The sequence below is a fragment of the Dipodomys spectabilis genome, unplaced genomic scaffold (assembly GCF_019054845.1).
Source record: "Dipodomys spectabilis isolate Male_0828 unplaced genomic scaffold, ASM1905484v1 ptg000054l, whole genome shotgun sequence".
Taxonomy (NCBI): Eukaryota; Metazoa; Chordata; class Mammalia; order Rodentia; family Heteromyidae; genus Dipodomys; species Dipodomys spectabilis.
In genome coordinates this window covers 39553403-39567568 of record NW_024870731.1, presented here as the reverse complement: position 1 = coordinate 39567568, position 14166 = coordinate 39553403, and the positions used below count along the sequence as shown (strand labels likewise).

Here is a 14166-nt window from a genome sequence, read left to right as displayed (position 1 = left end):
CTGAGAGATGACTGAAGTTGTGTTTAGTTCCTTAAAAGCAGAAATATGATCCACAGATCATTTTTGAATACTGTGAAGCTCAGCCTGGAAATATTTTTATATTTTCATTGCCACAAAAAACAAATTAACTTAAAAACAAAAATAGAAGGAATTGAGACAATCTTAGGCTAACCACGATAGAGCTAACCATTTGTATGTTTTGAATGGTTACATTTCTGTACGTGGGTACATTTGTTTTAATGCAGCTAGTAAAAATAAACCACTGCACACATTTTACTAAGTTTGTAAAACATCTTCCATCTTTCCCTGTAAGCATTCCCAAATGCCAGAAAACATGCACTTAAACATAATTTCTCACCACTAGTAGCTTTAAACTACCACCCATTCTCACAATTACTGGTTAGTTCTGAGAAAACCATTGCGCTTACATCCATAAACCTGCTTTTCAGAAAATAAACTGAGTATGTAACTGGTATTCAGCTGCTGTCACTGAGTTATCAAACACATCATCTTTCCAAACACATTTCTTCATCCAGACAAACTTTTAGGTCATCATGCACAGTTCTTATGGAAACATATCCAATTCTTAGTGTAGACAAGACCACACAAATAAATAGAAATGAGATTTTTTTTCTTACCTTTGGAAAGCAGTCAAAAGCTATACTGTTGGTGGGAGAGTATACCAAGTAACAGACTTTTGTACACTCTTTCTTACTGGTGGTATACAGTCTATAGGAAAAGTAAATATATAGGAATGTATAAAATAGCTGTGCACACAATAGTCTTTAAAAAATTATTATTACTAGCTTACTTTTTTGGAGAAGAGGCTGCGATAGAGACCTTAGATGTTAGGCCCACACTTTGGGGCAGAAAGAAAGCAATAAGCTGAGGTAGACCAGTTGATCACAATTCAGGTACCTCTGAACATGGGAGTGTTGATGTGTATTTTTTGTAGCTAAGGCAGCTGGGCTTTTCTTACTTGAATTGGAGCAGCTGAGCAATCAGTTCCCAATAACTGGTCTATCTGGGTAGGACATGATTTCCTTCTTGTTGCCATCTCTTTTGGCTCAGTCTCATTCATGATGCTGACCCACCTGCCTGGTTGATCCACAATGACACAAGGAGCGTAATGTTGAGAATGCTGAGGATCCATACAAATGAAGAAGCAAAGCAAAGCAAAACGAAACAAAGCAAGCACTATAGAACAAAGTCACACAGCGCAGGAGGATGTGCCAGAGTTTTCTAGGCAATATCTGCTGTGCATGGTTTGGTGCTCACATCCATTTGCCAGTAGTCTGGTGCTTCTTTTGTTTGTGTGCTTTGATCAAACGCCCCCTTGTATTGACATGTTTCAGAATTTTCTAATTGCTTTGAAAAGAGTGCAAGATTTTAGATATTTTCCTCACAGTAAATGCTAAAATGATAGTGAAAAGCAATAGCAGAATACATACTTAGATTTAAAATATTAGCATACTTATATTTAAAATTGTATATCTGAGAAGTACACACATATATATCTATATTTAGATGGATATAAGGGTGGGATTTGAACTCATAGACTTGTGCTGTGCTTTGAAGACACGTGTTTTACCGTGTTAATCATCCCCCGGTACTTGTCAAATACTTGCCATACAATATGCTTACCAGCTTTATGTAAAAACAATGATAAACAATACGTTTATCAGCTTTCATATGGAATCTGTCTAACCTCCATCCCAAGATCATTTGTCATTCATACATCCCCATATAAAAAAAAAAAAAGAGCTACGTACCACCCAATTATCTCCAGCTAGGACTCGTTGGGAGCCAAAAGTTAAGTCTTTCAAACTTGATAGGCTTAACTATCTCACTGGAACAACCTGAGCCTGAGTTTACAGAATCCCATCTTTTCACCACGCCTTAAACACCCTGCAGCTACTAAAGACCACCTTTTCACCCCGCCCTAAATCTACTAACGACCACCTTTGCACCATGCCCTAAGTCCAAGCATATAAATACCCTTGTGTGAAAAATAAAAATTGGCAGCTTGATCAGAATCCTTGTCTTGCTGTCCTTCTTCGTGTCTCTTGTCCCTTCATTCCTTCTCGCTTAGGTTCATTGCCCTGGTTGAAGTCCTGCAGGTCAGGACAAGGACTGACTGCACATCTCTGTACCCCTATCAGGCATTTGCATTGAGGTACTTATCTGAACTAGCTGGGGGACACTGGCTCAGATGGATGCTATCTCAGAACAAAGGTAGTTAAGACCTCTCATCTTCACATACGCCATCCTCAAGCAAGGAAAGCAAGAGAGGAGAGGGCAAATCACAGAACATCTCTGTTGTGGGCAGTCTATGTGGGGATGACAGCAGAAGTTATTCACCCATTCCATTCTATGTCACCAGTAAGCTATGGTCCATGCACAACCACATGCTCCTCTTTATCCCGCAGCTCTAAGATTACCATCTTCCAAATCATCAGTAGCAAGTATAGGGAAAGATATCAAATTCAAGGGACAGGTGAAGACACCAGCAGGTCTTTTAAGAAAGGGAAGTGGAGGGCCAGGCGCTGGTGGCTCAAGCCTGTAATCCTAGCTACTCAGGAGGCTGAGATCTGAGGATCGCGGTTCAAAGCCAGCCTGGGCAGGAGAGACCATGAGACTCCTATCTCCAATAAACCACCAGAAAACCGGAAGTGGCGCTGTAGCTCAAGTGGTAGAGTGCTCGCCTTGAGCTGAAGAGCTGAGGGACAGGGCCCAGGCCCAGAGTTCAAGCCCCACGACCGACAAAAAAAAAAAAAAAGAAAGGGAAGTGGAGGAGGGAGCCCTTTGGTTAGATCTAAATGTATGCAAATAAGTCAGTCTCTTCTGAATCCCTAGCGGCAGAACTCTGCTGCTGATAGAAGTGGTTGAGCTACATCCCTCCTTAGCTCTCTGAGCTTGCTGGTTTTCAATCTGGATGTAGAGGCCAGCCAAAACCGTCCTACGGTTGGATATGTACTAGATCAGCAGTTGCACAGATTAACATTCACATTTTGACAAGATCGGTGGTATGTCTCGTATAAACAAGTATTTTTTTTTCTTTCAAACAATAGCATTTTAACTAAGAAGCGAGCTAAAAGGAAAATTTGACTCCTAGAGGAAAAGTTAAGGCTGTGCTGGGGCAGTTTCCGTGTCTACCCATCTTAAGCCAACAAGCAAGTTCACCTTTAGGAAGACATGGACTTGCAGTGTGGAGGGGGGTGAGTGGAAGCATGCATGCACTGGATGGCGAACTGCAGGGATGGAGCAGAGCTGTTAAGGATGAAAACACTGATGACTGAAATACATCCAGACTGAGTGTATAGAGCAACAATGGATACGGATATTTTGGTTCCTTTATTTACTCTAGCTCGTGCTATTATAAGTTTGACTTTCTTCTTGGTGCTATCCCCTCAGAAATTTTCCCCATCAAAGAGATGCATTCTTTATTTAATTCCTTATTAAATTCTGTGTTTCTGGTTGGTTTTCACTGGAGAGCTTTAATTCAGAAAATAGTTTCATTGTCTCCATTACCAAAGTGCAGATGTTGGAGATGATTTGGTATTTGACAGAGTATCATGCCAATCTTTCCTAGCACAAAACTATTCTATTCTTGTCACTCATTGAACTTTTCACTACTCTTTGTGCATTGGTGGGGCCTGGGTTTCCACATGCAACAGTTATCTATGACATCACACTTTCTGCACTGGTGCACCAGAATGTATTTCTAGAGTTGTGCTGTCCAATACAGTAAGCCTACAAGCCATGAGCAGACTGTAAACTTAAATGTCTTAATGTGGCTTACACCCTCTATTTCAAATGATCAAGAGCTACTGAGCTCTACTGATGGCACTCACTGGGCAGCACAGATTTAGAATACCACTGTCACTACAGAAAGAGCTGTTGTTGGTCATCTGTGGGGAAGGTGAGGTCTTTGGATTGTTTTTTGGGGAACTTTCAGAGGTAGATCATCAGAAACACCAATGTTTGGAGGTACATGAATCTCCTCCTGTGGCCTAGCCAATACGTAGTCAACGTTTTCATCAACTTTTATGGAAGTGTCTATACAATACCGGAAGACCTGAAAGAATGTTATAACATCTTTTAGCTTCCTTGCGAGGCAAAGGCTCTCTTGGATATCTTTGTTTTCTGGAATGTCCATCTTAGATGTATGTAGACACAAGAATAATCACCACCCAACAGAACTCATTCAAGCAAAGACACCAATGAGAGTTCCCAATGGAATCATTGTTGTAAATAGAACAGATAGCAGCCTTAAATTTTTTGTTTTTAGTTTTTAAGGTGAGACCTCTACCTGAGCAGCCTTCTTTAAGTTCAGGTTACTCCTTGTCTACAGATAACACAAGAAAGCAATAATGCATCATCCAGCACATTCGTTTGACCCCCATCCCCGCAAGCATTATCAGCATTACATGTCTGTATACCAGCTGTGTTACCAAGAGAGGGAGCTCGAGTCATTTGTATATCGGGAGTTTGATAAACTCATGTTGGAGAACAGCCAAGAGGAACAAATGAGAGGTAGGAGGTAGGAGTTAGACCTGAGAAATTCAACTTCCTCTTCTGAGTAGATGTATGACAGCCCGTGTCATGGAAAGGAATAACAATGCCCATTCTATAGACCTTTCATAAGGAAAACTGAGATCTTCCATACAAGACCTTCTAAAATACCTATTTTAAAGGTATCAATTCTAGTGTTAAAACTACTGTTGGTATTAGCATTCTAGACATTACTGTCACTCCCCCAAAAAAACCTTCAACCCAAAGATTAGATATAATCAGTGAAAAGTCAGCAACAGTAAAAAAAAATACAGTATGAAAACCAGAGAATTGTTATGCAGTGTTACACTGAATGAATTGTCCAGATTCAAAATTCTGATGTGATGATATTTAACACATACATGTTGACCTGCAAGTATATTTTGTAGCTATCGATTTGGGATGGTATTGTATCAAATCTGTGTGTATGTGTACAGATAAAAATACAGTACTGCTATTGGAATAGCTATAGGAATAAGGCTTCATGAAATGCAAATTTGACATGAGTGCCTATAATTATAAGCTACAGAGACATTGACAGACAGGAATATTTATCACGTAAGTAAAGTTATAAATTTGTGTCCATATGTGATCATAGCAAGATTGCTTTTGGTGACTGGATTTCATTTACTGTATGGTATTTAGTTTGCTTCTAACTGGACTGTCATATCTATTTAATCTCATTGAAATGTATTTCTTATTTTTATTATCTTTAAGTAGCTGTGCAAAGGAGAAGCCAGCCAACAAAGCAGTTTATGCATACAATGCATCTAAGCAAAGCTTTTTGGCATGCTTAGGAATGCAAGCACTTGGCACTTAATTTAGATATGATTGACGACATTCGATAACCCACTTATGACACAGATAATAGTATTTCTGTATACGTAATGATACTGAATTATAGAAAACCTCAGTGACTCTGAGAGCTGCTGATAAAAGTGATTGGGTCTGAATTCAGTTATGTCTCCACCTACACCACCATGAATGTTATGGGACTTGCCTTTTCTCTCTGGTGGACCTGTTGTGGGAGGGGTATTGCAAAGCCACCAGCCATTTCATTCATCCTTTCTTTCAGCCTGGTCCCTTAATTTCTTCTTCTGAGAAGTCAAAGTGAAACCCTCCATGGGTCTAATCATTCCACTTTACTTACTGGGAAAATACGTCATGATATAGAAGATCACAGCTCAGTGTTTGTTAGGTCACACCCACTGGCTTCTCGGACTTCTAGATTAGCTGTAAGACTTTGGCTACAATAAGATCAGTTCCTAATTGAGACTGACCTTCAGGTATGCTGGGAGTGGCTTAATGGACAACCCCGAATCCCTTCTATCTTAGAAACAGAAATTATCCTGAGGAGCACTAGGAGTTCTCATTCTTCACGGTACTGACCAAGCTATTTCTGGAAAACAAATCTTAGAACTAATCTTTCCATGTGAAAATCATTTGTGGGACTGACTGTTAGTCAACTAGCAATAAAGAATTCTGTGCATTCAAACCCTGAGCTGGTATTACGTTACTAACAAAAAGATGATGTCCCTGACCCCCTCTTACTTTGGGCCATTTTCAGGCCTGAATAAGGACTAGTAGGTGTTTTGGTTCTAGTATCTAACACTTCAGATCCCTGTCTTCCATGCATCAAATCTCTTCTTCTTCATTGATGTGGGAGGTATTTTCCCTATGCAGTGATGGAATTATCCTGGTAGTGTCTGGGGCTGTGTACATGGATGGAAGTTTAACAACTTCATTCTGATATTTTATGTACATTTTTGTTTCTAAAAGACTTTCTTAATCAAAATTGTGTCCATGTGCATGTACCAGTGAAAAGAAGTCATGCTTCCAAAGTTCTTAAAATATTCTAATTTCATTTTTAGTGGTATAGTTCATTAGGTATGGATGTTGTCCTAACAGGAAGTTATTTCTCTAGCAGGAAGGATGTGAGAAAGGAGCTCCAAGAGACGTGCTTATGTCTTCTGGAAGATCCCATCAATAAGAGTAGGGAAAGGCTTCACATTTCTGAAGCAGAGCATCTAAAAGCTTTTAACCAATAGGGAGCAAGAAAATAGTAGCAGGAATGAGTTAATCTTAGAAGGATAAAGCTTAACAATCACCAGGGCAAACCAGTCAGTCTACAAGCCAAAACTTAGAGGCAATGCTCACTGAACTTTCTAGAAGTTTTCTAGACATTTCTGCCGCAGGATGGAAAAATGAAAGGAAAGGAGCTGTACTTACTGTTTGGGTCTACGTTTTCACAAAGCTCTGTCTTTGCCTCGCCGTTGGGTCTGTCACTGGGTTTGTGTGACAGTCGAGATGACATGGTGGCTGCTGTGACTACCGCCTTGAAACTTCGCTTCCGCTTCTGGACATTGAGTTCAGGATGGAAAATGATGATGTACACTTTCGGCATGTACAGCATTCCCAGCGCCACTGACGCACTTAGGTTCATGGAGATTGTAAGCGTGGTAGTTTGTATGTAGAGCTAGGAGACACAACACACAAGGCACTATTACAAATAAAATGACCGCAGAGGGAGTCCCAACACTTAAAGCGATGTCATGAATGATTACAGCTATGAGAGGGAAAAAAAAAAAGCAACCTCGGAAGATCCTCTGATAAAATGGGTCCGGTCGTGGGGCCTGAACTCTGAGTCTGGGCGCTGTCTCTCAGCTCTTCAGCTCAAGGCTAGCGCTCTACCACTTGAGCCACAGCGCCACTTCCGGCTTTTTTCTTATGTGGTGCTGAGGAATCGAACCCAGGGCCTCAGGCATGCAAGGCAAGCGCTCTACCACTGAGCCACCTTCCCAGCCCAGCACAGTTATTTGAGAACGTTTGCATCTGCTAACTGAGGGAAGGCCACTGGACACACCCCTGGGCATGCTTGCCTTGGAGAGGTCTCCTGGATGGAAGCTCGGGGCTGACTGTGAGTCACACTGCAAGTCCTTGTCATGAAAACGAGAGCTGACTTCGGAGACATGAGGATCAGACAATCTGTCATCGGAGTATGGTGTGATTATTTAGTTTTTAATGTCACCTACAAACAAGGCTCTATAGAGATTCTAGAACCTTATTGGAAACAAGATTTATGTTCATAAATGTGTCTTCTTGTATGTATCTTCACTGTACTAGAGTGTGAGTGTCTTTTCTCTGAAAAGTTTGGGCTTGTTGCCAAAGTCTGCTCAACCCAATGCCAAAGGCGAGGGGTCATCATCTAATGTGATCCTGGCTCTTTACTATCTAGACACTGGTAAGTTGCTAGTAGAATAAGAAGACCTCAGTCTGGTATCCTTGTATTTGTACATTGTATGGGGGTTGCATAGCTACTTTTGTTTCCTTTTACTTCTTCAAGAAAGCAATAGATGAACAGCTCATTTGCTGCCCAATGAGTTTAGTCATGGTTGTGCATTTGACAAGATGGTAGCAAAAGGGTGTGGCAAACTGTGCATTCAATAAAAGGAAAGTCCCAGACACTCACCTTGGTCCAGTTGTGTTCATGATATACCTTACTATAACCTCGAACACTTCAAGTAATGAGATGTCATTGTGGTTTTTGCATGGTTTCGAAAAGCTAGATTCAATGAAATGCCTGGATATCACTGCCTTTTATGCTCTTTCACAGGGGATTTGACTCAAGTATTTGACAGCTATGAACTGGGGATAAAATCTCCTTTCCTAATTGAATCCACATAGTCTGGGCTAGACAACTACTTCACACAAATTTGTCCATTATTTCCCAATTCCTTGATGTCTGCTTTCCCAACTAGACATTGTTTGGCTGTTCATCTCCCACCAAGGCCCTACATGCTGCCTTCGTGGAACCTATCCCTGAAGATTCTAGTTTGTCTGTAGAGCAGGCAAATGGTAGAGCTATGACAAAATGAATCACTTGCTTGATGCCTTTTACCTACCTCTGCTTCAGTGGTCAGTCTCTCTTTATACATATAAGACTTTACATCAGATCGATTGACTACCTGGAAATCATGGTCTCTGTGAAACCAAGAGAGATCTAACCATGTCATCTGGAAGGAATGAAGGCTTCTAGCAAACATTCATTTGAATTTGTATGTCTGTGAGTGGTTAAAAGTAGCTGTCAGCAGCTGACGCTGTAATAGAGAATGAATGTAAAGTACAAAGACAGAGCAAGATTGAATTAATGATCCGTTGGGATTTTAATTAGATTTGTTTTTTGAAGCTCACTTCTTCCTAGTAGAGTATCTTTAGATGTTTGTGTCATTCGACTTGGCAGGCCTATGCTCTTGCCAGATATAGCCTCATGGCCATAGCTGTCATCCTAATCACCAGGACTGTGCAAGGCCAAGTTCAGCCAGTCCATGAAGGTAAGGGATGTAAACAAACACAAAGGAACATAGGCTTTGTTTCCATTTCTCTGCTCACAGGCAAACATTGTCATTGGAGATGCCATTCACAGGGTTTGTCTATAACTTGCACATAAATTTGATGTATATATGAACTCACATGTATTTGTATGTGTATGTTTATCTATCCTTTTTCTTACCAGAGACCACATTACAACTGAAATCTTTCAACACTGTGATGTCTGTATAGTGCTTAATAATTATTTTCTGACAAAAGACTAAGAAGATTGGTATTTTGTCCACTTGAGTAGTTGCTAACAATTTAGATGTAGACAATAATCAAGGTCAGTGTTAATCACTATTTCCATTCTCGATCCCTACTTCTGGGATCCTCTTTGCCTAGCAACTATTCAATAATAGGTCCTGAGAAGGAAGAGCCTTGAGCTAGTCTCTCCAAGCTCAGTCACCATTTATCAGTTTTGTGACACATAGCAGACTACTTCTCCATAGCTTTCTTGTCTATAATATGGGTGAGTTTTAGCCCTTTCCTTGTACTTTTACCTTGATGATCAACTATGTTAGTATTTGTACAGTGCTTTGGATTGGGTCTAGGATGTAATTAGTGCTGTTCAGGTATTTCTTAGGAAGTACGGTGGAAGGATAGAGATGTAGCATTTGCTTAGGATGTACATGACTCCAGGTTCCAACCTTAGAACTACAAAAAGAAAAACTGAGGGTACATAGACACTAAATAAGTACAAAGATAAGAAGATTCGGGTTAGAGATTCCACAAATATAGCTCCACAGGTTCTTACCCGGCTAAGTCCTAGGAGGGGCTAGGTTGCCGACTCCTGGGCCTTGCATGTGTATGTGTGTGGGGGTGGGGGCAGGGAAGAGCTCATCTTTACATCTTGAGCTTTCATCCACCTATTATTGATAGGATAGTTTAAGGAAAATCCCAGCATACTGATATTCAGTGTCAGTGTGGATTTTATTTTACTTGTTGGTCATTGGATGATGATGAATTACCCTGATTAATCTTGGGTATTTCATACCATTTTATCTTCCTCATTATTAGTTGAGAAATATTAACAAGTTGATGATCATTATTGGTCCCTTTTATGGAAGTGTAGGGGTGAATATAGTTTTACTGTGATTAAGCACCTCTGTCCAGGGCTGGTGGGTACTGGATTGAGCTCAATTGCAATGGAGAAAATAACATTCCCCCTCTTCCCCCCCCACCATTTTGGTCCAGTAGAGGCTCAGGCCTGTGTCAGGAGCACAGATTGCCTTGGAATTTCCACTGTTTTGATAACTAAACCTTTATCTTGCCATCAAAATTATGGTTTCACGGTAATTTCCATTTACTTCTTCTGCAGTGTTCCAAGCTTTCTCACACTCACATTTAGGTATCAAATTGATAGTTAAACAAGCAAAGATTTATGCAGATTTTCTCCAACAATTTTCTCAGACTCTTGTGTGTGAAAGCCATGGTATAATTCTTCTCTCTATCTTTCCATTCCTCATCTGTAAAAATGAGGAAAGAAAAATATTCCTAGCTTAATATGGTGAGACCAGATTCAGTGGAATGAGCTTAGCAGTACATAGGAAATCAGTAGTCATGAAATGTTGGCTCTCATCTGTATATTCTGTCAGGTTAGGTTGTTTAATGTCAGCTATCAGAATAAGGGCTCTTCTGTGACAGCTTTATGTATTTTAAACTATTAAACAAACAGTTTGTTTTTTAAAAACTATTTTTATCTGTATTGCTTATCTATATCACAGTCTATCTATATCACAGTCCTTATGTGGGCATACAGAAATATACTAGCACGGGAAATGTAATTTTTTCTAGTAGTAGTAGTAGTAGTATTTTGGTCAGTTGTGGGGCTTGAACTCAGGTCCTGGGCACTGTCCCTGAGCTTTTTTGCTCAATGCTACTGCTCTACCACTTTGAGCCACATCTCCACTTCCAGTTTTCTGGTGGTTAATTGGAGATAAGAGTCTCACAGACTTCCCTCTCTGGGCTGGCTTTGAACTGTGATTCTCAGATCTCAGTCTCCTGAGTAGCTGGGATAACAGACATGAGCCACCAGCGTCAGTTTAAGAAACAGAGTTTGGAATAAAGTTGGTTTTTTTTTCCCTTTGCTCTGCAGGAATGGATGAAATTGTAACATGATTTTTAGACACACACTACTTTCTCTGTCAGGAGCATCAGAGAAAGGTAGGAACTCTTTGGTGGAAGTTTTAAAATCAGTTTAATTGAAGACCATTTTGAGAGCTTTAAAGACATGTTAATTGTTATTAAACTTAGGAGGTCAGAGCATTTTCACTGCTGTTTGAAAAAATAAAAGACCAAAAGAAAGACTATAAAATTTATAGAAGATTAGAAATAAATTCTATGTTTCCATCAGAAAGAATGATATTGTACCATTTGCAAGGAAATGGGAAGACTTAGAAAAAAACTATATTAAGTGAAGTAAGCCAGACTCCCCAAAACATAGGTTGCATAGTTTCCCTCATTTGTTGAATCTAGAATATGCCTATAAACCTACAAGTAAACACATGGGATGGTAAAAGACAAAAAAAATACACTTGGACATGATAAACTATTCAGGACTCTAGACAGCCAAACAGTGAGACCAAAGGAGGGTATTCGTAGGAGAGGATCACAAAGGCTCAACAGCTATGTGCGTATGATCATATAAAACTGTATTTATCAACATGAACTCCAAGAAATGGAAACCAGATATTTTGTTGCTTTGTTTTGTTTTCTTTGTTGCTGTTTTTTTTTTATTTCTGTTCTGTTTGTCTTGCAAGTAAGTTTATCTGTGGTAGGGAGGGTCGGGGGGGACAAAGGGTGAACAAATTAAGCAGTGATACTCACTAGGCACTATCTTGAAAATGTGGGGAGGAGGGATGGGAGGGAGAGAGCAAAGGGACGGGTGACACTGCTCAGAAGGAAATGTACTCGTTACCTGACTTATGTAACTGTAACCCCTCTGTATACTACCTTAATTACCTGACTTATGTAACTGTAACCCCTCTGTATGCAACTTTTACAGTAAGGATTTTAAAAAAAAAAAAAAAGGTTAGATAATAAGATGAATAGACATACGTCTGGAATAAATAGGAAAACCCCAATTTCAGATGTGGGGATTTATCCACATAGCTTCATTATTATTATTCCTAATGTCATCCATAGTAATGTCTTACATAAATGCACGACAAGATATGTATGCTAGTGAATGGCTAGCTGTAGCATTGGCTATAAAATGCAATTAATTCAATTGGGACACAGTTCTGTGGGTATTTGATAGTACCAAACCATTTCTATAGGAGACAACTGATAACCATGAGTCCAATCCACTCAGTTGTCTTTTCCACATCTGCTGTGTGTGACAGACATTTTCTACTTGGACAGGGCTGGGTACTGGCTAGGGCTGGACACAGGAAGATGAGGGAAACTGGCATGTTCCTTGTCATCACGAATGTCATTCTCCTGGCAGGAGGAGAGTATCAGCGCTCTTGTTTACCACACAGTGCCTGCAGTTCATAATAGTGAATTCTAGACTTGAAGTTTTCTTTACCACAACAAAAGTATGAGAGGCCCTGTCATGTCCATTCTCACAGTGTTACCTGTACATGGGGTAGACCTAGTTCAAAGCAGGTTGTATCCTACAAGTGTAATTTGTAATAATTTAAAATAACAGGTATAAGCCGGGCACCAGTGGTTCACGCCTGTAATCCTAGCTACTTAGGAGGCTGAGATCTGAGGAATGCAGTTCAAGGAAGCCCAGGCAGGAAAACTGGTGAGAAATTAACCACCATAAATCCTGGAGTAGAGCTGTGTCTCAAAGAGTAGAGTGCTAACCTTGAACAAAAGAGCTCAGGGGCAATGTCTAGGCTCTGAGTTCCAGCCTCATGACCGACAAAACAACAGCAGCAACAACAGAAATACATGTGTAAGGAAGTGAAATATTCAACTATTACATCATTTACAATGCATGAATTGCACACTATGTATTTCCTACTTCCCTGTGTGTTGACCCCTAGTAACCTTTCCTTTGCTCACCTGCTGTACCTCTGACACTTAGCTTATACTTGACAACCAGGGGATTGGCCCATCTTCCAGGTTGAGACAGCTCTCTTTCCCAAGGCTTTGACTCAACTACCACTCATCTTGGTCTGCTTAGAAGAGTATAGTGGTTACTGCCCTGTGCTTGCTTTGTAAAAAACAGCCCAAGAGCTACTCATTAGAAAGCAACTGGAGAATCACATCAAGTTCATGTTTGCACATGTGTGATTTTCCTCCCCCCCCCTCCCCAAAACACTAGTTCACACAGCAGGCTACACCCACCCGAAGCAAGCTGCTAGCGAACAGCAAAAGTATGAGCACGCTCACCCTTGTGACTCCTGCCAACAAGCACTTCCCCCATTTCCAGGCACAACCCTCCTGGCAGCCACTCCGCCAGCCCCTTTAGGTCATTTTTACAAGGCTAAGTGCCACATCCATTGGCACTTTTACAGTTGCCAACGTGTGTTAAACACCTATGCATGGAGGGCCACTAAATTTAGGAAACTAAATTTTGCATTTATGGATTTGTAAGAGCATGGCAGTCTTTTTATTAGTTGGTTTCGAGAGATCATGCTGACATAAAATCATTCCCCTGCATTTATAGTTTATACGATCTAGCAGTTCTTTAAGAATACAAATGCTCGCCTGGGTGCCGAAACCCTAGCTACTCAGGAGGCTGAGATCTGAGGACTGTGGTTTGAAGCCAGCCCAGGCAGGAAACTCCCCGTGAGACTCTTATCTCCTATGAACCACCAGAAAACCAGAAGTGGTGCTGTGGATCCAGGTGGTAGAGTGCCTGCCTTGAGTGAAAATGCTCAGGGACAGGGCGCAAGCCCAGAGTTCAAGCTCCACCAGCACCACCAACAAAGACTATAAGCTAGGCATTGGTGGCTTGTGCTCATAATCCTAGCTATTCAGGAAACAGATCTGCAGACAAGGCAAGCTAGGCAGCCAAATCTGTTAGACTCTTATTTCTAACTAGCCAGTCAAAACCTGCAAGGGGAGCTGTGGCTCAAGTGGTAAAGTGCTGGCCATGAATGAAAAATCCAAGCAAGTATACAAAGCCCTGAGTTCAAGTCCCATATCAGCACACGTATGCACACACACACACACACACACACACAAAAATACATATGCAATAGTATAGCAGATGTGACTAAGTAGTGATCGTGATATTTGTCACCAAGTATGCACTTATTAAATTCTGTTTAATGAAAAAGTTCT

At 40.6% G+C, this 14166-nt stretch overlaps 1 protein-coding gene across 1 annotated transcript in view; it reads right to left on the bottom strand.

The window, feature by feature from the left end:
* Window positions 1-646: 646 nt before the first annotated feature.
* Grm7 (glutamate metabotropic receptor 7) overlaps window positions 647-14166 on the bottom strand; it is a 567359-nt gene continuing 553839 nt past the window's right edge. Inside the window, exons 9-10 of the mRNA XM_042680057.1 lie at window positions 6784-7030; window positions 647-729 (exon numbers count right to left, since the gene is read on the bottom strand). Coding sequence (XP_042535991.1) covers window positions 659-729; window positions 6784-7030 — 318 coding nt within the window. The 3' untranslated portion in view covers window positions 647-658. The remainder of the gene's footprint in view (window positions 730-6783; window positions 7031-14166) is intronic.